Source organism: Cyprinodon tularosa, unplaced genomic scaffold (assembly GCF_016077235.1).
Source record: "Cyprinodon tularosa strain WSP-4 unplaced genomic scaffold, ASM1607723v1 ctg553, whole genome shotgun sequence".
NCBI lineage: Eukaryota > Metazoa > Chordata > Actinopteri > Cyprinodontiformes > Cyprinodontidae > Cyprinodon > Cyprinodon tularosa.
The window spans coordinates 101,188-128,403 of NW_024039289.1; the positions used below are offsets into that span (position 1 = coordinate 101,188).

General features: G+C 37.0%; 2 protein-coding genes across 5 annotated transcripts in view; one reads left to right on the forward strand and one right to left on the reverse strand.

Annotated features, from left to right (window-relative positions):
• Positions 1-19,871, reverse strand: part of col4a5 (collagen, type IV, alpha 5 (Alport syndrome)) — a 91,608-nt gene extending 71,737 nt beyond the window's left edge. For 3 of the 4 annotated variants that reach the window (XM_038305238.1, XM_038305235.1, XM_038305236.1), the window contains exon 1: positions 19,566-19,847. In XM_038305238.1, the coding sequence (XP_038161166.1) occupies positions 19,566-19,655 (90 nt within the window). In that variant the 5' untranslated portion in view covers positions 19,656-19,847. Of the gene's footprint in view, positions 1-19,565 lie in introns of all 4 variants that reach the window. The other variant, XM_038305237.1, reaches the window with a different exon arrangement.
• A 2,203-nt stretch (positions 19,872-22,074) lies between these two features.
• Positions 22,075-27,216, forward strand: part of col4a6 (collagen, type IV, alpha 6) — a 170,115-nt gene continuing 164,973 nt past the window's right edge. The window contains exons 1-3 of the mRNA XM_038305239.1: positions 22,075-22,229; positions 22,363-22,481; positions 22,662-22,707. Of these exons, the coding sequence (XP_038161167.1) occupies positions 22,471-22,481; positions 22,662-22,707 (57 nt within the window). The 5' untranslated portion in view covers positions 22,075-22,229; positions 22,363-22,470. The remainder of the gene's footprint in view (positions 22,230-22,362; positions 22,482-22,661; positions 22,708-27,216) is intronic.

Consider the following 27,216-nt stretch of genomic DNA (forward strand, 5'->3'; position numbering starts at 1 on the left):
ATGGCAAATGTTTTTACATGGAGGGATTGGAAAATGATATTACAGGCTTGTCTCTTTCTTTCCTTCATTTAACAAATCTGGGTTTTCCATAAACTAATAGTCCTAATAAACTGCATGAGCAAATTAAACATTAAACGTCCAATTAGTGGGCATGTTGGGATCTAGTAAAGCAAAAGATGAAAATCTTCGCATTTAAATGAACATTTAGCTTGTGCTACATTTTGGAAGAGCAGAGAGGCCATAAAAGAAGGATGAAGTCTGAAACGATTACAGGGTATAATAATGACAATAATATATGAGGAAATATAAGCCATTTTTTGTATAAGTATTACAAGGTTTCATTAAAAATTTCATTAAAAAAATAACAATCTGAAAATATCAATAAAATCTAAAGTAAAAAGACAAAAAATATCATAACCTGAAAACTCCTCTTTTTCATTTAATTTCATACAATGTTATCAGTTCATCTAAATTAGTCAGTCCCACACAGACTTTTGTTTCCCACCACATGCAACAGAACTATATAACTTTTTGTGAAAAAACTCCAAAGTGCACCACCCTACCTGGCCTAGTGTTTCTTGTTATCAGGAAATCCTTCAGCTCTGGGAAGATAATATATTTCTTATATTAAATGTTTAAAATCAACCACATGACAGCAAAATTTAGATCCTAGGAATTCATTTTTTTTCTTAAGTACTTTTTTTCTCGAATTGAGCAGGTAAGTGAGACACTTCACCAATAGGACCAGACAATTTCAATTTAAAATAATAAAATAACAACGGGAGTCTTTTACTTGGCATTAGCACACTGCAAAAATCTGAAATCTAAATAAGTAATTTTTTCTTCAACTAAGTTTGTGAGACATTTTGCCAATGGAACATGATAATTTTACATTTAAAATAAGAAAAAACTATTGCAGTGTCTTGTTTACAGCGCACATTATCTAATTATCTTATTTTAAGAGTAAAAATACTTATTCCATAGGTAAATCATCTTATTTACCTACTCAAATAAAGGGTAAATACAGTTGATTTAAGAAATTTGTACTTGATTGTTTTTGCTGTGCAGATCTTATTTTACTTCTTATATACCTATTCAAATTAGGGGTAAATATACTTAAGACATTTTAACTCCTTTTTAGTATATAAATAGTATATAAATATGTTGGTATATGATGAAAAGACGCACCAGGTTTATATTGAAGAAATTACATTACATGTATAAGACTTCTTTCTTTTTCCATCACATTTTTCACCATTTTTCATATTATGACTGTTTGAATATTAAAAAATTATAAAAAATAAAAAAAAATTTTAGTATATTATTTGATCCCTACTCTCAACTCTCAAGTCTACATAAAGTCTTTCAGGTTTCCATCTAGAAAATTTCTACAAGTTTGAAGGACATAATGTCCCACCCAAGCCCTGCCCTAAACAGCACAGCCCTCCTGAAGCGCAGGTTCAAACATGACCTGCCTCCCTTTCATTGCTCGACATACAGTACATCACCATTTGGCAGACTGTTAGGTCGCCCCGGGCAACAAGAAATAGATGGGAGTGGCTGCGGAATACCTGAAATGTGTGGCCTTAGGTGGGGAAAGACTGAGACAAAGCAGGCAGGAGAGACAGGCAGAAAGTGGAAGACGAATGGTGAGAGACATTAAGTGGTGACAGATAAGGGAGGTCAATCAAGAACATTGTTCAGAGAACTTGATCCCCTCCCTATTGTAATATAAAATGAAAATTAATCCAGATATTTTTAAAACTATCCCTGAGCACAAATATTAAAAAGAAAATGCAGGGTAGAAAAATGACATACTGTAGAATAAACAGTTCTAGCATGTAAACCTGTACGCTGAAGGTGTCTCAGTGTTTGGATTAGTTGCTGTCTAACCTTAATATTCAGGCAGGAGCCTCTGTTGTAGACAAAACATGGCAGAATCTCCCTATCTAAGAGATACAGAAAGGAGGGAAAAACATGACAGATGTGTGACTGATACAGAGATTTTCTCTCCCACTGATGGGATAGTAGGTGTCCCTATATGTACCAGCACTATGCTGCACTGTGCAATACCTTTGCTCTCATTTAAGGTATTTAAAGTATTTAGTGTATTTAATTACTTTTTGAGGGCTGCACAGTGGTGCAGTGGGTAGCACTGCTGCCTTGCAGCAAGAAGGTTCTGGGTTTAATTCCCAGCCCAGGGTCTTTCTGCATGGAGTTTGCATGTTCTCCCTGAGCATGCATGGGTTCTTTCCGGGTACTCCGGCTTCCTTTCCACAGTCCAAAAACATGACTGTTAGGTTAATTGGCTTCTCTAATTCTCCTTAGGTGTGAGTGTATGTGTGAATGGTTGTTTGTCCTGTGTTTCTCTGTGTTGCCCTGCGATGGATTGGCGACCTGTCCAGGGTGTACCCCGCCTCTTGCCCATTGACTGCTGCAGATAGGCAGCAGCACCCCTCGGGACAAACGTGTCAGATGATGGATGGAATTACTTTTTGAATCCTCACTATTTTTATTGTAATCCATTTAGCTTAATTAGACATTTCTGCAACTTTTTGTCCAGTTTTAATCTTCCAGTTTCTTTGTTTAGCACTGTTTGAAAAGATCAGTCTTCCTAAACCATCATCTTTTAATATCTATCCTACAAGTTTAACTGATTCCCTTACAATATTTAATGAAAAAAGTTGTAGATCTAGGAAAGCATTTCAAAATTGATATCTTTGTTAACGTGCTGCACCGAAAAAGGCGCAACATTAATCTGATGGAGGCAGCTGATGATTAGGGTGGTGGCATAGAAGGCCTTCAAAGATGAATTATCTGATGTTTCATTTATATTTTATTATGGATTTATATCATCATTTCCTAAACAAACAGCCAATCTGTCCAGTTACAAAAGTTAAAGTTAAATACTAATATTTTAATGATCGGAATGGATGGAGAGAGTCAAAGCATCATCTGGAGTCCAATGGAGAATCTCTGGAGGATTATCTATCAGATCAAGACAATTGTCAGCAACCTTTAAAAAATTTTGCCTGTAAAACTGGTCAATAAAATCTGTTTAGAGCCACAGAAAAGCCACATTAAAGAAACTAGCTTATTTTTATCTGCTCTTGTTAAATTGTCTAAATGAAATAATTCACGTAAAGTTAAAAAGAAAAAAAAATGTAGCACTAAATTCATTCTTAATAACAAATTGTTCCACAAAGGTTGGAACAGGTAATGAAAAAAGCAAAAAAGAAAAACACATTTTCTATCACTATTGGTGGAATTTTATTTGAAATTACGATACAATTATTGCATTAAAATGCAAATAAAAAAATATTTAAGCTATAATTTTGCAATATCTTTAAATTTTAAAAGACGATTTAAATCTAGCATATCTTACTAAAGTTCTTCAGAAGCACGTCGGAGGGTCATAAGAGCCACATTAAGCTTTGATGCTGTTTGCCGACAGCATCAAAGTCAATTTTAGCTCAGGAGCTCATTTGCTAAAGGTAATTCTTTAAAATATTGTATGTTTTCATATGATATTTTATACTACTATAACAAATAATCAAGCACAACAGCAATATTTGAGTAATTTAATACCAATATAGATTATTGTATGTTATTGAAAATGGTGCAAATAATTGTTGACATTAAGAAAATGCAGATGAAAATGTAGAGCATTTTTCCTTTTACAATTTAATTTCTTTCTTTTTGCGTTGTTTTTTAGGTTTCCAGAGAACCGTCTCATGTCATATCAGAAATAATCAAACAATCTACTTTGTTATCTGACATAGGTATAGATAATTTGAACTCAGCTGGAACAGCAACAGTAAAAAATGATTTATTACAAATACTGTGGACATATTGAATAAGGTTACAGGTTCAAATTTAAGTAGAAATGTCATCATCTTCAAACTAGTAAAATATTTTATTTAATGCTTGAAGAGAATACATATTTTCTTTCTGAGATCAATGACAAGAGTTGATCTATACAAATCTTTTTAGTAACTATGACGATACAAACTAATATGACGTTTGGAAAGCTAAATATTTTTCCATTGTTTAAAAAAAGTGACTATGGAAATTGGGCATAACATGCTGTCTGTGGCATTCAGCTTGATTTGGTTTTGGATCTCTCTCCAACACCAACAAGCTATTTCTTGTTCCACAGACAAAGGTGTCTGATGGGATCTTAAGCAGGCACGTCACTGCAGGTTTCTTACATAGCCTCGATGAACCTGCTGCTAATGAGAAAAGACACGAGTCGAACTTCTAGAAGCCAGGGGCTTTTTATAGCTGCATGACTGACCTCTGTGTATGAAATTAAGGAAAGAAAAGATTAAAAGATGTATTTAGAAAACAGCTTTAAGGGATTCCCTAAGCAAAAATTAGGCTTTGCTTCATGATGCTTTTTAAAAGTTGTTCTCTATTTTACTTAAGAGAGTTGTGACAACATAAAAATTCAAGGCAACATGATGCTAGATATTTTTTTAAATTTTCTAAACTTTCGCCTTCTGTTGTCAACCTTACAAAGTTTTACAAGATCCAACGAGTTCTTAAATCTTCTCATTCACCAATTCAGGCTTCTCTGACATGTATTTATACATTTCTATATTGATAAAGCTTATAGTCAAAATGGCTCAGATTATTCAGAGCTATCTCTATATTTTTGCTGCTAAAAACTTGTCTGCTGGAGGACATAGGGACCTCTTTTCATCATTCTGCTTCATTCTATCTCTATTCTCTCACTCTACAGTATTTGTTAGTTCAATCTTTAACACAATGCTCTCTCTGCATTTTCTCCTGGCTAGAAATATCAGCTGTGCTGCTGCCATCAACACCTTTGTTTATAGATGTTGGAGCTTGGCCTTTTTCAGTGTAGTCCTGTTTCTCTTACTGTGACTAACTGTATGTGCTCTCTTTCATCCTTTGACATGGTAGCTGGCTCGGAGCTTGTCTGCCTCGCTGTGTATTTTCTGGACTGTGAAGCTGGTTGACCTTTTGTATATCTGCTTCTTTCTGTGTGTCTGCTTCCGTCTCCTTGAACCACAGTCGGCCTCAGCAGATGGGGTTCTGCTGGAGGTTTCTTACTGTTAAAAGGGAGTTTTCCTCTCCACTATCGCTACAAACATGCTTGGTGTGAGGGATTGCAGAATCAATGAGTCAATGCAATCAGCTGGTTTGTATTAAATAACTTTTAACCACTCTGACTGTATGATCTGGTTTAATTGTCTCTGTAAATTGCCTTGAGATTACATACGTTCAGAATTGACACTATATAAATAAACTGAATTTTTATACATATATATTTAAATATTTATTTATTTATTTAAACAGAAATTACAAAAAAAAAATTTCTTTTACCCAATTGGCCTTAGTTTTCTTGCCCATCCATCCATCCATCCATCCATCCATCCATCCATCCATCCATCCATCCATCCATCCATCCATCCATCCATCCATCCATCCATCCATCCATCCATCCATCCATCCATCCATCCATCATCACCTCTGCATTCATTATCTTTCACTAACCCTTGTGAAAATATCTAAAATTCTTAAAGTGAACAATTGTATTTTTGGATTAAAAAAACTGCAAAATCTGACTCTGGAGAAAAAAAATATGTTGAAAGGAAAAGGTGAGATTCCTTTCCAGGTTTTCCATTGTATACTTGACTTCAAACCAGAAATATGCTGAATCTATGAATTCATTTGTATCTTAAAACCTATTTTAGCCTTTAAATTCAATATTAACGGTTATGTGATGAGTCTTATATTCTATGATTAAAAATAACTGAGTCTGTCTCATGGTTGTTTTGCATTTTTTTTATCTCCATTTCAAACGCCTTTTGGCTGCATTGCTGTCTTCGACTGCTCTCTAATCTGATGTCTCATATCTTTTTTATTTATTTTGTCCAAAGGTCTGTCCAGAGAAGAGGAGGCAGAATGCCATGAATTCAATGTTGACAAAAACATGCAGAAACACAATCCTGCAGACTCACACAGGGACAAAGGATCATGTCTACAAACCACAATGTGTTGGTGATACCGATAACAACAGGACTGTAGAATTAGAAAGGATTTTCTGCAAACCTTTGGGAGCTTCCATTTAACATAAGGCATATTTCTATTTATATATAAGTTTCTCTGCTTTATAAATTACAGTAAACTTACCATAGCTGATACATAACAATACATACAGTAAACTGATAACTAACTTAAAACATAACACCACGAGCTCTGGAGCAGAAGTGAAGGCACCAGCATAAAGTACCAGCATATGTGGAAAAATGACTACCATAATCAAAGCAAAATGAAGCCACAGATCGGTTGGATGTACTCCTGTTATCCTGTCACTCAGCAATGTGAAAAATGCAAACTCTCCCCTACAGCAACATGCAGAATGTTATCCTACGCACGGCATGCTAAAGGCTTAGCTGCATGCCAGTTGGCACACTCAGAGATTAAGTGATGACCAGCAGAGAAATAAAAACTTGCATGTTTACATCTCTGGCACCCTGAGGGTCCTGATGCAGCAGGCCTTTCTCCCTGAACGTAACAATATTGACTTACATCAAACATTTAACCTCAATCAGGACCTGCAGAAATTTGAAGGGACGTTTTAAAACATTTGGATGTAGAAATGTAAAAGAAGGGAAATATATAAATTACAAGTGATACAAAAATATGCATCGACAATATCAGCTGTAAGAGGAAAGTTAAAAGATAAAGAAAATAACTTTAAATGAGGGAAATGGTGAATGAGCTTTAGTATACTTGAAATTTATAACCTACACATGCCGATTCAAATGATTTTTTACAGTTATTGCGCTAAACCCAAAGAAAGTTAACACAAAAAACACATCTTTGAAAGTTGGTAAATGAGTGTGCATCTGAATTATCTAGCTTAACTTTCCCTAAAAAAAAAAAAGCTCTTAATATATAACTCTAAATGTAATAAGCAAGATCATTATTGGGTTAATAAAAGCTCAAAGCCAAATAAAATAATAATAATAACTATAATTGAACTTTAATGACCTCACATTGGAGAAATTTACCTCTATATTTCCATCTCCTTGGGGAGCAGTGTGCTGCCATTGTGCAGCACCTCGGGAGCAGTGTGGGGTTAAGGGTCTTACTCATGGACCCAGATTGCAGGCTGTGGGGATCGAATTAGATACTTGCAACCTTCTCAGAGCACAGGAGCACTGGTCTAACCATTGGACCATGACCTCCCCCATATATGATCATTTTTGATTTTCTAGCTTTATGAAATTATTTGGCATGCCTCACCAATCCATTTAAAACTCATGTATGGCCCCAAGGGGTAAGATGTTATATTAAATCAAATCAAGATAGGTCTATCTAAAAAGAAACAGCAGAATATCATCTTTCTTTTTGCATTTATTTGATTAGAATTAAAACACTTGTTTTTCCCACAATAGTGAGACTATAGATATCTGAAACATACAAAAGAAGCAAATACACGATCTATGAGACTTTTAAGGGAAACCCTGAGACTTTCTCAGCAGTGTGATGACAGAAACAGGTGTTCACACGAGAGGAGTGTGGGACTCAGAGCGCTAAGAGGGAGGAGAAAAAAACAGCAGCAGCAGAAAAAGAGATAGCATTCCACACAACCCTGCTTTAGTCTTTATGCAGTGAAAGGAAAGTAGTCAAAACAGCTTTCTGCACCTCTGCACACTGATAAACAGCCAGTTGGGCACCCATCATTTAGTTATCGCAGTGTGTCATCGGTATCTGGGTTCATGTGAGACACAGCATTTGGGAGGATTAGAGGTGAAGGGAGGTGGAAGATTCCATCCCTTAGGTGGGATGATAGATTGATCTAGCTGTTTATTATTTATATCAAAGTACTCAAATTACTCTAGTCCCCTTTTTCATAGAGTCAAATAAAGAAAACTAAAATCCAGATTTTTAAAACCTAATCCCTGAATCAGTTGATGTTGCTGTGAGAGTACAGATTGGTGTGATGGAAATGTTTTTAAAGGCTAAAGACTGGCTGGAGGAGCCCACGACTGTCATGAAGATAAATCAAAGACTTTCACCAGAAAAGATGAGTCACTTATTATTGAACTTCATTCAGTCTTGGCGTTTTAGTAAAGATGTTATTTGTATTACTTTTAGATAGTCTTAGTGATGGGTCTTTTGAAAAACAAGACTCCTATATATTTTCCAAAAAGTCAACCTACCATATCTGCGCACTAACAGAGCAGGCTTACAATAATAATCTTTGTTTGGAAGCTAGGGATTCTCTGATCAGGATTTTGAAGCTTATCCCGATCGACTTGAGGGCCGATCACAGCCGATACCGATCACTGCCGGATCACACAGCTGCCTGTTAATTTTTTGATTTAGGTATAAAAGCTACAACTGGCTCTGTGATCTGCCAGAATCATAAAACAACTCATTTCAATGAAGGTGTGTGCGAGGGTGTGCTGAAATTCTTACTCCAGTTGGTGGGACAAAAATCACACTTTTTGATATACTCCGATTCATCATCCGATCATCAGATTATGATCGGTGAACGATCGATCAGCACACCACTAGACTATACTAAGACTAAGGGGGTAAATTAAATGATGATTAATTTGATCATCACTGGTATGCTTAAAAAAAAGATCAGAAAAAACACAATAGGACAAAGACAAATTAGCTCAGTTTTTTCAGACTGCTAATTACAGAGGTGTCAGGTAACAAAGTACAAATACTTTGTTATTGTACTTAAGTACACCTTTTAGGTCTCTATACTCTACTCCATTACTTATTTTTCTTACTACTTCTGAGTTCTACTCATTACATTTTCACACAAGCATCTGTACTTTCTATTCCTTACATTTTTAAAACAAATATTACTTGTTACTCTTGGCTTCGGTTTAATGTTTATAAATATTTATTTCACGTCATGTGCGCCATCCAATGCAGATCATTGTCGCCATCCACATCTAGTGAAAACTAGTGTAATTGGATGAGTCATATAACGCAAACACTCATTGGTTAGCTAAAGGAAATCATTAGAAGCAAGTAGATGTTCTTCAAACTGCAAACGTGAATTGTCTATGCCATGCTACAATGTCAGAATCAGAAAAAGATTTTGAAATGTCTGAAAGGTCAGACACAGGTGAGGGCAACAAGACCTCCCTCATCCTTGGCCCTATCTCAAACAATTTTTGGAAATAGTCGAAAAATTTAGATTTCAATTCATATAGTGGCATCTGGCTCTTTTTTTTTAATGTTACTTTATACTTTTATACTTTAAGTAGTTTTTTGGGCTTACGAGACTTGGCTTTTCAAGCTATGATAAAAGATGTTGTCCATGACTGGTTGAATTCCTCCAAGTGAAATTACTTTTGCCTCATAGTCCTCTTACGGCTGTCGTAATTCCTACTCCACTACTACAGTTTTTCTTTACACTTAACTTTCCGTTAGTTTTCTTGGATGCAGCCCGCTGTATAAATCCAGCTTCTTTGGCAATGAACTGTTTTGGTTTACCCCGTCAGTCACTGTTGGATAAAAAAAACTCTCAAGCTGATAATCTTCCCCCTAATGGCATAGGACCCATGGGTGTTGAACTCAAGATCTCAAGAACTGGTGTCCTGCAGCTTTTGGATATACCGCTGTTCCCACAAACCTAAATGAAAAGACTGAATTATCTTTTGAGCATGCCGCCAAGTGCTGCAGAGCCCTGTTACTGACCTATTTATTTGTTTCAGGTGGTTTAAAACAGAGACATTTTTAATAGGTAGTAATAGTGTAATGTTTCTGTATAACAAATAATCTTCTAATACGTTTTATATAGCATTCAGATTTTATGGGAAACTAATTTATTGGTTTCCTGTTTTGCAGACAGATGGTCTGCAAAAACTCTTTAAAAGCAAGCTTATAAGTGTCACTACTTTTACAAGAGGTAAGATAACTAAAAGAAAAATAGAATCTTAAGAGAGATGAAAAACCACAAAAAGATTGATGGAAAAAGAGACTGTGTTTTATAGCCATTCCTAACAAGCTAGGCAACATAAAAAGATGAAGCTACAGTACATCACCCAAGGATATGGGGCAATTTCTGATACATAACAAATGGTAATAAAGAGGTGCCGAGTGATGCAAGGGAGCAACCAGCCGCCGTGTTGATCGGCTATTAAATCTTTGGTAATAGCTTAATCCTGCTACAAAGGGAGTTATGAAAGACTTAGTATATATGGCTCAGGGTAAATCAGGAGAAGGGAAGACTAGACATCTGTACATCAAGACAAACCACTGATAGCAGACAGGCAGATTAAAACCCATATTCCTTTCAGGGGAAAATATGCAAACAACAACTTTTCCTGTTTACAAGACAAATCTAACATACTTTCGTGCAACATACTCCAACACTGCTTTTCTGTTTCCTCCAAATACTTTACATAACGTACGTTTTCTGTGTCTCCCCCTGAAGCTTTATTGGCTTTTCTTTCATATATCTCATTTCAGCATGACCTGCAGCAGTGCTTTGTAAAACCAAAGTCCATTTTATTGAAAAAAAAAATGAAAAGAACACGGAAACACAAGACGTCAGAACAAAGCAGAGTGGAGCTAAGGAGAACAGCATGTCTTGTGACTGGGTCTGTGTAGGTGGATTTGTCAGCTAGCCCGTGGATCAGAGCCGCACACAAACACACATGGACTCAGAGGGATCGCAAATCAGAGACCTAATCCAAGCTAGGGCAAGCGTTAAACCGCTGGGAGCCTGGATGTATCTGCATAAAACACTAAAAATAAACTTGCCAGAGATAATTACATTCAAGTCAACTCAAATAACAGAATGCAAAAAGGATTACCAGGCCGAGGTGAAAAACAGTGCTCATATTTCAGAATTCAAGGTAAAACTTAAGTCTAATTTGTCTCTACAGCGTTGATTGTTTTCAAGCCTGAAAACTTTGCAGATGCACATCTCTAAACAAATTTTCTTTGACTTTGGCTTCAATGTTTAGAGCTCTTGCAATTCCTAAGGCTGTGGGTTCAATTCCAGGTACCTAATACCGAATGTTAATCCAAACTGCAAATTCATCCATAAACATGTTTGTTTGTTAGCAACTCAGTGAAGTGCTCAACTAAAAAAACATGAGCAAGAGTAAAAACGAAATGTACGCCATGTTCCCTTTGCATTTTTTCTGCAAGCATGTCTGCTGCTGAAAATATATGAGGGAAGTATGAAGTGATCAAAGAGGAGACCTGGAGTAAGTGTTGGATGAGAAGAACAAGATTTGACAGATATAGAGAAAGATACAGGTGCCCTTATGACTGCAGAATCAGTCAAGCTGAGAACAGTTTATTCAGCCACGAGCACAGACATGCTAACATTCGCTACCTTGCTAATGTTGGTTCCAAAATAGCTGATTGGTGCCATTATTTTGGTAGATGGGTCACAGGTATCAGGTTTTTATTGTTCTAATTGAAAAATATTCTTTCAAATGTTCTGCTTAGGAGAACAGTTATATTTAAAATAATTGCATTGACCGTTTTATAGCTAAAGTTCCATTTCAAATGATTTTACACCTGTCCAACTGCCCTCTAATGCAAATTTCTAATCAACCAATGACATGGCAGCAACACAATGCATTTAAAGATCTAGACATGGTCAAGACAATCTGCTGCATTTCAAACCGATCATCAACATGGAAAGGAAACGTGATATAAGTGAATTTGATGTTGGTGCCGAATGGGCTGGCCTGAGTATTTCCAAAAACTTCTGATCTACTGGGATTTTCACTCACAACCATCTCTAGGCTTTACAGAGATGGTCAGAGAAAGAGAAAATATCTAGTGAATGGTACTGTGGGCGCAAATGTCTTGTTACAGCCAGAGCAGAAAGGTCAGGTGACAGAAAGGCAACAGTAACTTGAACAACCATTCATTACACCCGAGGTAATGCAAAAGGGCATCTCTAAACGCACAACATTTCGAAACACAGTAGAATACTACACCAGGTGTCACGATCCAAACAGGCTCACCTAAATTGGGCATTAGAAGATTGAAAAATGTTCCGTAGTCTGATGAATCTCAGTTTCCGCTGCAATATTTCAATTGTAGGTCATAAATTGGGGTCAATAACATGAAAGCATGGATCCATCCAGCCTTGTATCAACAGTCAGGCCTGTGGTGGTAGTGTAATGGTGTGGGGCATATAACTTGACACACTTTGGGCCCCTTAGTGTCAATGCCACAGCCTACCTGAGTATTGTTGCTGACAATGTCAATCCCTTTATAAGCATGGTTAACCCACCTTCTGATGGCTATTTCGAGCACGATAACGCGGCATGTCATAAATCGCCAATGGTCTCAGACTGGTTTCTTGAACATGACAATTAGTTTACTGTACTCAAATGGCCTTCATAGTCACAAGGTCTAAATCCAATAGATGACCTTTGGGATGTGGTCGTGATCTGCATGATACTATCATCTCAATATGGACCAAACGCTCTGAGATTTTTTCAAGTACCTTGTTTAATCTATGCCACAACGGATTGAGGCAGTTCTGAAGGCAAAGGGGGGTCCAACCCGGTACCAGCAATGTGTTGCAAATAAGGTGAGTTGATGAGTTTTCATGAATAGTTGCACAATATCAATCTATATGTGTAAAATCAGAGTTGCAGAAGACTATTTGTATGTTATATATATAATGAGCATATTTTCAGCCAGTTTTCTTAAAACAATAAATATATACACTAATTAGGCTATGAACTGTGTTTTCTTATAATAATTTGTTTTGTTAATTCTTGTACATTGGGTCTCAAATTTGAAAGGTCTTTAAAAGTCTAAGTTTAAATTCACATAAACTATATTGTTGAAGGCTAGAGAATTGGCAGCTATGAAATTCTGATAGTTTAAATTATTGTTAGATTGTTTAACATCATTCAATGATGTTCATATTTTTTCTAAAAGCAGAACAGCAACATTAGAACTATAATACACAAAAATAAAACCCAAAACTAATTTTTGCAGGATTAACAATCTTAAGGTGCTTTAGACATGTTTAGTGCGCACTATAGAGTGGCTCAGAATTTTAGACTGATACATTTTTCTATTATTTCTGTCTCTTTCAAACCAGTTTTTTTGTGACTTGGGACCAAACGTCACAGTACTTGGAGAACGTCATGTCACCTTGACAACTGGTTAAAATCTGGAAGTGATGCCGCTGTGAAATAAACAGATAAATGGATAATACTTTCATGATGAAGACTCAGGTACACCAGTTATTAGGAGCTCTCACCTTTTTTATATGCTTTGCACGTACAACTATTTGCAAATGATAGTGTTTAATATTGAAGTGAGGCTGTAGCTTAAAAATATATGCTGATGCAGTGGAGACGCTGAATGGAAATATCTGCCCCATTCAGGAGAAGGCACAGATTAATATTCCTTAACATGAACCGGGAGAGCCTCATCTGGAGCAGATACTGCTGACAGACAAGGTAATTTCTACCTCTAAAATAGAATTGTGTTACTGCCCCAAAGCACAGTTGTTTTCAGACATCAACTAGTGCAAACGAGAATCCGCCTGGAGCCACCTGAGATCACTTCTTTAGGTTGCACTACTTTGGTACGCATTACCCAAATGGGACGAATTCCAAAAAAAGTAAAAAAAAAAAAAAAAAAAAAAAACAGTCCCCTGGACTTTGTTTCCAAGTTTGAAGACGAATTGGGACCAAGTTTAGGGCAATCAAAATTTTCCACCTAAAGCTGCAGGAGTGAAAACACCTATGTATGCATTGTTATTTTGAATTTAAAACAGACATCCATTACATTCAGGAACAGATTTCAATTGGCCTAACTGATGTGGATCTGCTCTTTAAATGGTATTGTAGTAATACAGGGAGACTAACCATCTGATATCAGTGAGCCAAGTAGTTTGGACAATTATCAATTTTCATACAGAAGCTGCTTAACGAATATATTGCTGACGCTGTATATTGAAAACAAATCTACCTTGGCTTACCTGTGGTGGTGAACATAGTAGCCATTTATCTAACAGCTGACCAGCAGTGTGCAACAACAGGTGGGGGAGGGGTGAGCTATTAGATTTCATCCAGCAAGAGAAAAGTCGGGTGAGTGCATAACTTTTTAAGTTATTTAATTAGAAAACTTTAGGGATTGAGCTGGAGACAAGTCACTTACAATATGTTCTGATTACAGACACATTATGTTATTTCATACTTTTCCATCCCTTACATTTTTAGTTCCCACCAAGAAGAAGATACTATCGCGTCATAAAAGAGCTATCTAAAGCCCAGGTGCAGAACATATGAATGAATAGCTGGTATTTTCTGGTGGTTGGCGTAACAAAAACCCTGAACCAGGTACAATAGCTTTTAGGTTAGAGTGACTTCAAAAAGATACAGAAAAACTGATTCAACCAATGACAAGCATCGACTCTATTGAATTTATGCAATGGAGCAAACATATTATGACTAAATGTCTGCAGAATAATGCCTCACCTCAGCAATGCGTCTGAATGGATGAGAGACCAAAAACAGCCCTTTAGGGTCTACTGTTCTCCCACCTTAAACATTTAGAGCACAGATTATTAGCTGTAAAGAAGACCAACATCCAGAGTATGTTGCTAAATATGCTTTAAGTTCTGCAATTGCAGGTCTGCTAAAGTTAATTACTCTTTCCACATGTCTGGGGTAGAACAATCAGTGACAACCAGAGCAGTCAAGTAAAAAAGTACAAATACTTTTTTTTTTACCTTGGTTAGGTAGAAATTTTTGCTATCTATGCTTTATTGGAGTAAATATTTTTAGACAACTTTTTACTTTTAATGCTTAAATGATTCTGCAATTATCTCTACTTTCTACCACCTACATTTAAAAAATTGGCTTGTTAGTTTCATTACATTAAAGCGTTTTCATTATGGCCTGTTGGTATTTAAAAAAAATAATTTAAAAATTGGTTCATTTCTTTGTGGTTGGACTCGGTAATGCACCAACTTGTTGTTCACCACGTACCAAAATAAATCGTCTTTCAAGATGGTGCAAGTTCAATTTGACACTGTTGCAGTTACAATATAAAGCTAAGAAAATTAGGTATAAGGAATTTATCATCCAGAATTGTAGAAAAATGTTCCTTTATTTGGGTCAAGCAGTATAATGTTTAAAGCTTCTATCCTTAAAATTTTTTTCCTGCATTACTTTTACTTTAAAACTTTAAGCCGTTTTAAAACTCGTACTTTTACACTTTTACTTGAGCAAAAAGCTTAAGTCCATACTCTAAATTCTACAAAAGTGTTTTTAAACATAGGATTTATCATTCTAATTGAGTAAAAAGCATAAATACTTTTGACACCTCTGGTGACAACTACTATGCTTGTTCAGGTAAAAAAAGAAAAAAAAATTAAAGATTGATTTATTGGGAAAAGTCTGAATTTAAAAATAAGCGACCATGTTCAACTAAAAAGGTTTTGAAGAACAAGTTTTAGAATCACCATCCTCCTAGAAGTGATTAGGAGAGATAACGTCTAGGTCAGTAAGAGCTGACAGAGACTTGGAGAGGAGCAGCATTAAATGGCATTATTTCTTATCAGAAAACAAGAAAATAGAAATTAAGATCAGAAATAAAAGAAATAAGAAGTGGGCTAAATGTAGAGACAAAGGCAAAAGGGTTTAGAAAGCGTGGAGATATTTAGCTGACTAAACATTTGGTGTTAGTTTTAGCTCTCCTTTGTCCCTCTGCTAATACTGATGGCATTTACAGCTCATTCACAGCACACTGTGAGTTTAAACCTTCTAAAGCAGCGATCATCAAATGGTGGCTCAACGGCCAAATCTGGTGCATCATGCCTTCCTCTCATTTAGCCAATAAGAGCCTCGAATTATGTAAAGTCCATTTCGAATAAAGCGCAATGCAGTTTAAAATAACAAATAGGAAACAAAGTTAGGTACATAGCTAACATCCACTTTATGAAGCAAGATGTGAAATCTGCACATAAATACTAAACTATAGAACTGTAACTGCTCAGTTACATTAGTTTTTATTACCTGTTAAGATCATCTGTATTTGCTGTTAAGATTCAGTTAAATTACTTAAGTCGGCTTGCAGGTTTCTATTGTCAGTGTCTTTTTCTTTATGTAAATCCATCCTGATTGACCTGTTGCAAACCCCAATATTACCAGACCTGATCACAGCATTGGCTAAACAACTAGCAAACATTATCACATCAGTCTTCCAACTTTGGAAGGTGATTGCTGCACCTTTCTGCAATGCTAAGGTTGTCATTTGGTTACAAAAATAATCCCAGATCCATCAAGAATGAGTAACAATCTCTTTCCATATTATAAACTTTAAGAATCTGACTAAACAGCAAGAAATCAAAGAGAAAAAAATGTTAGTAGGAGATAAAAACATAAATCGAAGAAACAAACAAACAAGCAAACCAGAGACAAAATAAAAAAGAACAGCTTGGAGCGGTTAGGCTTGAAGGCGTGCTCTATGGTGTTATCTCGACATGTCACAGATATATCTCTGTGGATGTTATGACTTAGCTCCCTTCCCCTCACACATACAAACCATCATCCTCCCCCTTTCTCTACTTAAATTCCACCTGGGTTGCAGGTCATGAATAAAGGTGATGGAACCCATGACGGGGTATGCATGAGCACGAGCACCGTCAAGCTATCATTCTCTTGTTGGCATGCACAGGAGAATGAGCTTCAAACTAAGGGTGTCGTTTGTGTTTTGCAGGCCATGATGGGTTCAAAGGAAAAACCTTGAGGTATACATTACAGCTGAACTCGTTCACCTGTGGGAGTGGAGATCCGTATCGAAACAGGGTTTGATTCTCAGAGCACGAATGATGTGTGATCCTCTCCGTTTGTCACAATTTTTAATGCTTGGAAATGAAAAAAGAAATCCTGTGTGTGTGTTATAATGCATTTGTTTCATGAGATTGTTTTGAAATCAGGAGAGAAACGTCAATTTCTATTATTTGAGCAAAATAAACGTGCAAAAAAAGTTAGCAAATAAAAATAAGTTCTTCTTTTGAAAACTAAGACATTTTCTGAGTGTGTTTTTTAAAGATATACTAAAAAAGTAAAAGACAAATTACTTGATTTTTTATTTTGCAAGCATTAATAAAGGAACAGCTCTTTTGCACTCAGCAACCACAAGAGGGAGACAGTGAGACCACAGGGAAAGACACCATATTAAAGGTCCTTAAATATTTCAACTGTTGTTAATATAGGTGATTTTTTTTTCTCTTCTTATACTAATTTTAAGGGCTGTTTATATTTTTACTTTATGGAAAATACACTCCCTGATAAAGATGCTGAGAAAGCATCTGTTCCCATGTTTAGCGATGCACCTTCCCTTTCAGCTCAGACCGCTTTCTTGCTTCCCTGGACTTCGTCACAATCCAGAATCTTGTGAATCCCCAATTTAACCGTTACATTCAACCCATTTTTATAACAAAATCTACTACCACCATGATGCATCTTCTAATTGGACTAAACACGCAAACATTAGGCTTTTTTTTTTTGCCCTCAAGCAACTGTTTTTAGGCCTTTCTGCAGATGTAAGCAGGGTGGGGGGAATTTCAAGAGTCAATTGGCAACAAAATATTTGATCATAGATGCTTTTTGATGCATGTCGTTGCCAAGAAGTGTTGTTCCACCAACACAAAGCAATGAAAGGAAGTATTTTACAATAAATACAACCTACTTTAATAGAAAATTAGGCCTACGAACTTAAAAGCAGATTTTATCCTGTACTTCACTAATCAAGAGGATGTTCTTCTAACTTTTAATTTAAGGTCTGTCTGTTGAATGCACTGAAATCTGTAAGCCAAACTGCCCTCCTCTGGTCCAGGTGTACCATATTAGGACCTGAATTCAAAGAGAAAGGGCTGAGAAAAATAGAAGAAATAGAAAAATTAAGTAAATTTAATGATTTCCAACCTTTCTATCTCAGCCCAAATTATATTTCACACACACTGCTATGTGCTTGTAAATAGACCACAGAAAGAAATACATAACTATGAAATCAAATCATTTCCACTCTGTTTTAAGGAGATTACATCAAACAACAGAATGTAGAGATTGATGAGGCTGCAAAACTCTTCCATCTATATTCCATTAGATGCAATGGTGGCTCAATGTTTGCAAGAAAAACATGCAAGGAAAAGTCTCCTGACTGGGTTTAAAGCATAAATGAGAGAGAGCCTGTTTGGACGGGGCTGTTTTGAGGGGCGGGGTCATCCTTCAGCAGAGGTTCTGCATAATTAATTCCATATGAATATTCAGCATGTAGATATTAGACTATATGAGGCATGTGCAGTCAGTTTGTTTGCTGGGTTTCAAGAGATAGCAGCGAGTTGAGTGCTATCTGAGTGGAAACGTATAGTGAAATGGAGGTAAACTTAGTGTAAACACAAACATTTTTTATGTTTATAACAAAAGCACCTCTAAGGGGGTACCAGGGGGAGGGAGAGGCTCACCTTGCAAATTGCTTTTCTTTTTAACATTAATATGAATCATGTAAGAAGAGACTTTGTTTTAAGTAGTTAAATGCATTGATTTTTAACTACATTGACAACCTAATTATGTATGTTTATGCATGTTTTTGCTACTTCATATAACAACATAACAAAAAAAGTAGGTTTGTCTCTGAAATCAGACCTTAAATTGGTTGTTAATAAATCCTATCAGCCAATGACATTATTATAAACAGTTTTTTTGTGCTCAGATATGTTCACAAATTAGGTTTATCTTGTTGCAAACCCTCAAGAGGGCTAATGAATATTGGATACTGAGCATCTTATCAAGACATAATTAGGGCTTGCCTTATGGCATTAGAGGGAATTCTTTCATTATTACATAGGTCACTTCTTAATTTAATTAGAAGCCCACTTTTCAGTGTCCCCTCCCATCAGCTTCCATCCTTTAAACCTTTCTGGAGCTTCCTGAACAAAACCTAAACATTCGCCGTTTAATCATGCACCTTTTTATAGTCCCTATAGCTTTATTAGCGTGCTGTAGGGTAACTCTTACGCACAACATGCTTTTGCGGACAATGCCATCACTGACAGAGCAGGCATATCTAGCATTTTCACATGCATTGCTTTATGTTTCAACCAGCATTTTAAAGCAGCGCCAAATGAAATGCAAGGCGCAAAGGTAGGGAAGAGTGTTAGAAAGCTTCTTTATGTGGCATGTTGCTGCAGGTTCTCTTCCCTCCTGTTCGCAGAGCGCATGCAGCCGGACTCATATCCCCGTCCGGGGCTGCCATGAAAGCTACAAAGCAAGAAGGTGCTCACGGGATTATTAAAAGCAATGAAAGCACAGAAAGGTGTGCAAACAGTGTAATTGCATCGTTATTACTGATATATAAGCATCGTTTGTATTTTTGTACTTGTTATTAAGCAGTATCTTTATTTATAAACTTTTATCTTAAGAGTTGCTTCTCGGCGCCGGCTAGTGCGGTAGGTCTCATCATGCGTGCAGCAATCACCTTCCATTTGGCCCCAAATGGAATCATAGTAATAATAATAAGAAGAATAAATATGTGCAAGAAGGCGCACTTACAGCAGAGTTAGATTGTTGCAGAGTGGCGCTCAGGACCAGCAAAATCACAGCCCAGTCGAGCTGTCGCAGGCGCCACAAGTCTTTAGTCATCTTCAGAGGGAATAAAACAGCGATCCACCTGCGTTTCCGACTCACGAACTCGCTTCTATATCTGTCATGTCTCTGTGCGCCAAACTCCCGCTCGTCTTGCTCCCAGGACCAGATGATCGGGTGGAGAGGCAGTCCTGCGGCTGCTATCGAGCTCTCAGAGTAGAAGCCTGTAGTGATTCTGACTCTCTGCGTTGCGATTCTCTCGTCCACCCCCCTCTATTTCCCTCCCCTCGTATCCCACCCCGGATGTAGAGACTCCCTGAGCGCAAGGATTGTAGGCTACTCTCAGCGCACCAACGCAAAGAACGACTTAAACTTACTAACTTAGGTATCAGAATCTGGGGGATTCAGTTCAATATGTCCACAACTTTCTTTATATGAGTCGGAAAAATAAGTCAGTCTCTGTCCAACAGGCACTTGATGTTTATTCGATTTAATTCAATTCAGTTTATTTCTATAGATCCAGTTCAGAACACATGTCATCTCAAGGCATTTGCAGTTCACCAGATCATCAGTCAAATTGATTCCAAGTTTTCTATCTAAGGAAAACTAGTTGATTGCATCAATGCAATCCCTCACACTAAGCATGCTTGTAGCGACAGTGGTGAGGAAAAACTCCCTTTTAACAGGACGAAACCATTGCAACCTATTCTCATTATGAGTGCGTATGAAATCGTACGAAAAGTTATGCACCATAATTTCGTACGTTTTGGACGTTTTTTTTCGTCGTATGCGCATCTGACGCACCATTCACGAATATAGAATATAAAATTACAATTAGCCCTAACCCTGACCCTAACCCTAAGATATAAAACAGCAAGCAATGTAGTTAGAGACATGAATAAGTGATGATTGCACTGTTTTTCCCAGTTTTACGTCCGTCCGCGGATCTGCTTTTTTTTTCTGTCTGCCAGCGCATGCACACTGATGTGGTTTTTTGAGGAAAAACATCCAAAACGTACGAAATAGTGTGCATAACTTTTCGTACGATTTCATACGCACTGATAATGAGAATATGTTGACCATTGTTGTATATCATTAAAACATGTTGTACCCCAAGGTTGGATAACCAATTGGATTATGATGCGAAAATGAAAGCTGGGTTGAGGTTAAATCCTTTCTAAATCGACTATCAGCAGTCAACGTTGGCCAGACTTTGGATAAATCTGTTAGTTAACGTTAGATTGATGTTAAAAACTTTACATTTAACTGACATTAGCTTTTGAAGTTGTATCAAAGTTGGGTTTTGGTTCTCCAATATTGCAGCTCATATCAAACCAAGAACCAATGTTATTACAACATAGTGTGTCTGCTGGGATATGCGTGGATGTATAGGCTACTTTTTTCTTCTTTTCTTTTGTCCCAAAAAGGCATGAAGAAAATGTTTAGACATTCTACCCTTTCATTTTTCTGTAAGCCTGGACATGTTCCATTCCTGGGGGATTTTAAAGGTCACCTTTTATACTTTTGAATCATTGCAGGTGAATTAGGATGATGATGAGCCTGGCAGGTGAGGCGAACGTAAAAGCAACTTAGTTCTACATGCCAGCGTTCTGGAGGATCAGAAAAATTATTGGATGAATCATCAAATTATTAGATGTTTATCTGGCTGCCAAAAAAACAAAAAACACACCAATTGAAATTTAGGATTACTGCAAAACATTATTTTGATCACATTCTACCAAGAACAATTATTATTAATTAAAATGATGGATTGAATACAACATAATAGATAATAAAAGAAATCAAAACACAAATGTTTTCTTTTGATTACTCTTTTACAGTCAAACGCTGAATTGTATTTCAAAATATATAAAAGTGGCCCAAGAATAGAGCCATGAGGAACTTCACTTGTGTTTTTTTTATATGCCTATCTAATGCATATCGAATTTAACAAATAAAACTAACATATAAGCAGTCTATTGCTGCATTATTTGTTGGGAAAAAGCGAGAAAAATAACACAAATTATGAGCCATGTTTTTTTTTTTCTTTTCCTGCAGTGTTTGAATCATCCATGAGGAAGTTTTCCTCATTAATATAGATACATTAACAGACTGTTAAAAGGAGTGTTGAAGGCAGATGAACCAGAATAGAACACCGGAGAGCTAAAAGAGGACTGTTTGCAACTTGAGTAACTGAATGTGTGGAGAGTGCAAACAAAGTTACCTCCTAATCCTGGAGTTTTTATTATTGAGTTTTTATTAGGGAAATGACTTTTAAATTAAATGTCATATTAATGCTGCTTATTTGAATAACTGTTTAAAGCAGCGCTTTGGGAGAATTTGTGATATATGAACGTTTTAATCATAGAAAAAGCGTAAAGTGATTCCTCTGATTGCGCGCTGGATATTGGATATATTGGCCTTGGCAGCGGAGAGAACCACCTCTGATGGATGAGAGAGTTTGAGATTTGATTTCTGACTGTGTGCTTTTTCATCGGTTGTGGAGGCACTAACACGTGCATGTGTGAGAGGGTGTGTGTGTGTGTGTGTGGCTCCTCCTCCTGCTATTCGCTGCTCCACTGAGGGCTGAGCAGCTCCTAGAGCGCAGCAGCCTGCACCGCTTCGACTTCGGTAAGTGGGATAAACTTCTACTTGTCTGATTTCTATGATTTAGTTTTCGTTTTTTTCTTTTTTGGGGGGTGATTATGTATTAGTTTTTCTGATTTGTTGTAAGCGGAGGGGTTACTTTTTGTGTGGATATCAGATGACAGAGGGACGCGTTTTGGAGAAGCCGATGAGCGCGTTTGAGGTGCTGGTTCCTGCTGGTGAAGAGAGGAGCAACTAGTCTGCTGCTACCAAAACGGATATCAAGATGAGATCCCTGTAAGCAAACTTTTATTTATTTATTTATTTTTTGCAGAATTTATTTTTTGCAAATGTCTCTGTAAGGAGTTTTGCATCGCTGAGTGCGGTGTGATCGCTGCTCCTGTGCCGGTTATTTGTCAAGGGACTTAAAAAAAACTACATCAATTCAATAAAACTGAATGATTTTGTCTGTTACAGGATATATTTGCTGGTTCTCGGTTGTGTGCTGGCACCTACGCTCGGAGTAAGTCCCATTTTCTTGTCCGCTCTCTGCAGGTGAAGCGACTCTCCGCATGTTTTATGGAAGCGGATTTTGGACATGCTGGAAGTTTATCATGATCTGTAGGCCTATTTAAACCATTAATCATAAAGAGACAGGGTTAATACAGTTCTATTCTTCAGAGTCATTCTAATATCTTGTAATTCTGTGCGCATCAGCGTTAGAAACAATGCATGTATCCATTTAGAAGTCTATAGCCTATAATTTCTTTACAAGCTGAAAGACAATTACAAATATTTGCAAACTTTTTTTTTGTATCCTGGCGTTGAAAGGTATTGGACAGAAGTTGGCATTTATTTGCATGGTGATATGCTGATCACATTTGAGTCATCTGTCATGCAAACTCCGCCCAGCTGATAAATATTTAGGACCATCAGTGCAACAGGCTTGTTGCCACACCTTTTTAGCTCTGCAGCTTCCATCAAATGGGAGTCCATCATCTTCAATGGTTTCTGCACAGCAGAGAGGGGGTGTGTGTTATGAATCAACAACTGTGAGATCTGAAATAAAAATAATGAAAACTTTACAAGAAATCCTAGAGAAAATAGAAAGAAAGCCCCATTATTCTGTTGAACCAAAAGTCGTTTTATTGATCTTTTTAAATCTTGTTGTATGAGAACTAAAAATGTAAATATATTTTACTGTTTTTTTTTTATTAATAGGCCGAATCAAAGTAATGCACAATATAGAATTGGAAGGTTAATGATTCATGGTAATATCCTAAACTGAGGAGAAACAACAACAAAGGTTGTTGTTTTTCTGCATCCAGTACCGTTAAACAACATCTAGGGGTGTTTGCCATTGCACAAAGGCCATCTATTAATAAAACACAGGCTGTGTCTGAACATTTGCCCTAACCCATAAATCTCTCAATTAGTATATAGAGCAGGGACTATTTAGTGGACTTTATAGTGAACTCAGTTAACTGATGTTTGGATAGATTACCACTACTTTTGACTCCCCATTGGTCACGTACCTCTGCTTCGCTGCATGGTGCCTTTACCATTTTTGTTATTTATCGCTGCTACAAAAAAATCCCATAATGCTTTGCTATCTGCTTGTCTAGTGGCCATGGATGATCACTACTTTTGAAGGTGCATTGTGGGAAATTTCAAGTCCACTACTTTTTCACCCACTAGACCGGAGGTCTTCAACAGGGGGTCCACGAAGGTCACAAAAGTTTTGGTTGATTAGTCTTTTTTTAATATTCCCCTCTGCAATTTTTTCCACTAACTGAAATGTCTTTAAATATTCATTAACATGAATTCAACAAACTGTATTAAACAAATAAATTAAGGGCAAAAGATGTCTTTCATTGATCAATCCACACATTCAGCGACACACAGGAGCTCTTTCGAGCTGGGTACCGTTTCATTCACAACACCTGTCCCATCAACCATACAATTAGGGGGTCCCCGCTCCATCTCGCCATCACTTTGGGGGTCCTTGGCCAGGAAAACGTTTAAGACCCTGCACTAGACTTTCAGACACTCATCTAAATGGTGTAACCACTACAGGTGCTGGTCATAAAATTAGAATATCATGAAAAAGTAGATTGATTTCAGTAATTCCATTTAAAAAGTGAAACTTGTATATTATATTCATACATTACATACAAACTCATATATTTCAGATGTTTATTTTGTTTAATTTTGATGATTACAAATGACAACAAATGAAAATCTCAAATTCATCATATCAGAAAATTAGAATATTGTGAAAAGGTTCAAAATTGATGGCCCCTGGTGCCACACTCTAATCAGCTAATTAACTCAAACCACCTGCAAAAGCCTTTAAATGGTCTTTCAGTCTAGTTCTATAGGCTACACAATCATGGGGAAGACTGCTGACTTGACAGTTGTCCAAAAGACGACCATCGACACCTTGCACAAGGAGGGCAAGACACAAAAGGTCATCGCTAAAGAGGCTGGCTGTTCACAGAGCTCAGTGTCCAAGCACATTAATAGAGAGGCGAAGGGAAGGAAAAGATGTGGTCGAAAAAAGTGTACAAGCAAGAGAGATAACCGCACCCTGGAGAGGATTGTGAAACAAAACCCATTCAAAAATGTGGGGGAGATTCACAAAGAGTGGACTGCAGCTGGAGTGAGTGCTTCAAGAACCACCACACACAGACGTATGAAAGACATGGGTTTCTGCTGTCGCATTCCTTGTGTCAAGCCACTCTTGAACCACAGACAGCCTCAGAAGCGTCTTGCCTGGGCTAAAGAGAAACAGGACTGGACTGCTGGTGAGTGGTCCAAAGTCATGTTCTCTGATGAAAGTAAATTTTGCATTTCCTTTGGAAATCAAGGTCCCAGAGTCTGGAGGAAAAGAAGAGAGGCACTTCATCCACGTTGCTTGAAGTCCAGTGTAAAGTTTCCACAGTCAGTGATGGTTTGGGGTGCCATGTCATCTGCTGGTGTTGGTCCATTGTGTTTTCTGAGGTCCAGGGTCAACGCAGCCACATACCAGGAAGTTTTAGAGCACTTCATGCTTCCTGCAGCTGACCAACTTTTTGGAGATGCAGATTTCATTTTCCAACAGGACTTGGCACCTGCACACAGTGCCAAAGCTACCAGTACCTGGTTGAAGGACCATGGTATCCCTGTTCTTAATTGGCCAGCAAACTCTCCTGACCTTAACCCCATAGAAAATCTATGGGGTATTGTGAAGAAGAAGATGCAATACACCAGACCCAACAATTCAGAAGAGCTAAAAGCCACTATTAGAGCAACCTGGGCTATCATAACACCTGAGCAGTGCCACAGACTGATCAACTCCATGCCACGCCGCATTGCTGCAGTAATACAGGCCAAAGGAGGCCCAACTAAATACTGAGTGCTGTACATGCTCATACTTTTCATGTTCATACTTTTCAGTTGGCCATCATTTCTATAAATCCTTTGTTTTTATTGGTCTTCAGTAATATTCTAATTTTCTGATATGATGAATTTGAGATTTTCATTTGTTGTCATTTGTAATCATCAAAATTAAACAAAATAAACATCTGAAATATATGAGTTTGTATGTAATGTATGAATATAATATACAAGTTTCACTTTTTAAATGGAATTACTGAAATCAATCTACTTTTTCATGATATTCTAATTTTATGACCAGCACCTGTATATAGTGCCTTAAATAGTGACAAGGGCGGACGTTCCGACACAGCCGCTGTCTCTCTCTAATTTAAAGAAGCATGACAGAGTTTTCTAATGATACTGCCACCTGTGGCCAAAATACGGAACTGCAGCACTCTTCTTCTCGTAGCTCCTGCTCACCCTACGCGGAGTTTACACCTGTGTAAACTCCACGGCGGGAAATTCAGGAAAATAGGCTAGTAGATACAACAGTGCTAAATTACAGAGCTGTCAGTCTGCTCATCAAACAATGTTATAGTGGTAAAGGGCCAAATAAAAAGGCTATCATGAAGATATTTTTTGTAAAAACGTACAAAACGTTTCTTTAATGTCAGTGTACCATACACACAAATGGCCGTCCACCTAAACGGACTGACCAAGCAAGTAAAGCCTTCATCATAGATGTCAACCCTCCTGGCAACCCTGGAGGAGCTATAGATATGTATCGTTAGTCTATCATATATACTACCAATAAATGGCAGAGAACTAGTAACATGTCTTGAATGCTTTTGTAAAATACTATACCCTAGGCTAATATTTCCTTCAAATGTTACGTAATTTCTAATATTTGCTACTAACTGCCCACACAACACATTTTTAATAATTTGTCCAGAATGTTCTGTGTATTGGTATTGCCCGTTTAAAAGTAGAATTTTAAATAAGTCCTATCTGATCAACTGTACACATATATAAAACAGCATATAGATACATTTGGATGAAAGCTAAATAATTATACAGTTTTTACTTTTCAATAAAATAGAAGGTACATAATGTAAAATACTTGATTTATCGCTATGTGTCTCATATAAAGAAAAATAAACGGTTAAAAGCGAGGATATCAAACCAAGGATAGAAGTAGTAGAGTGATGGAACGTTTACTGTGTTTCACAGGAAATCAGCTGATAGAGCTGCACTAAATCAGAATAGACCCCTCCACCCATAGTACCACCACCCCAATTGTTTTGTGGTGCATTTGTGTGTAATTGGGTAACTGAATGGATGAGTGGGGGCAATGACTGATAGCTTACTTGGGTGGTCTGAGTAAAAGCATTTCATTTGCATCCTTTTGTGAATGAAGCAGTGGTCAAGCCTTAAGGTTGTGGTTTGAAAACTTTAGTTGAGGGTGTATGTTCATGAGGTGTTATCAGACTTAACAGATAACAAAGAATACCTATTAAAGTGAAAGACTACTTACAGCAAAACATTTAATATCTAAATGTAGTTTGAGAGGTGGATATGAAATGTCTTAACCAAGCCTGATTTTCAATACGGGATATAAAAATTCTTGTTTTTGGTATATTTCTCTGAGCAGTAAATAGAAAATTTGTGGTCA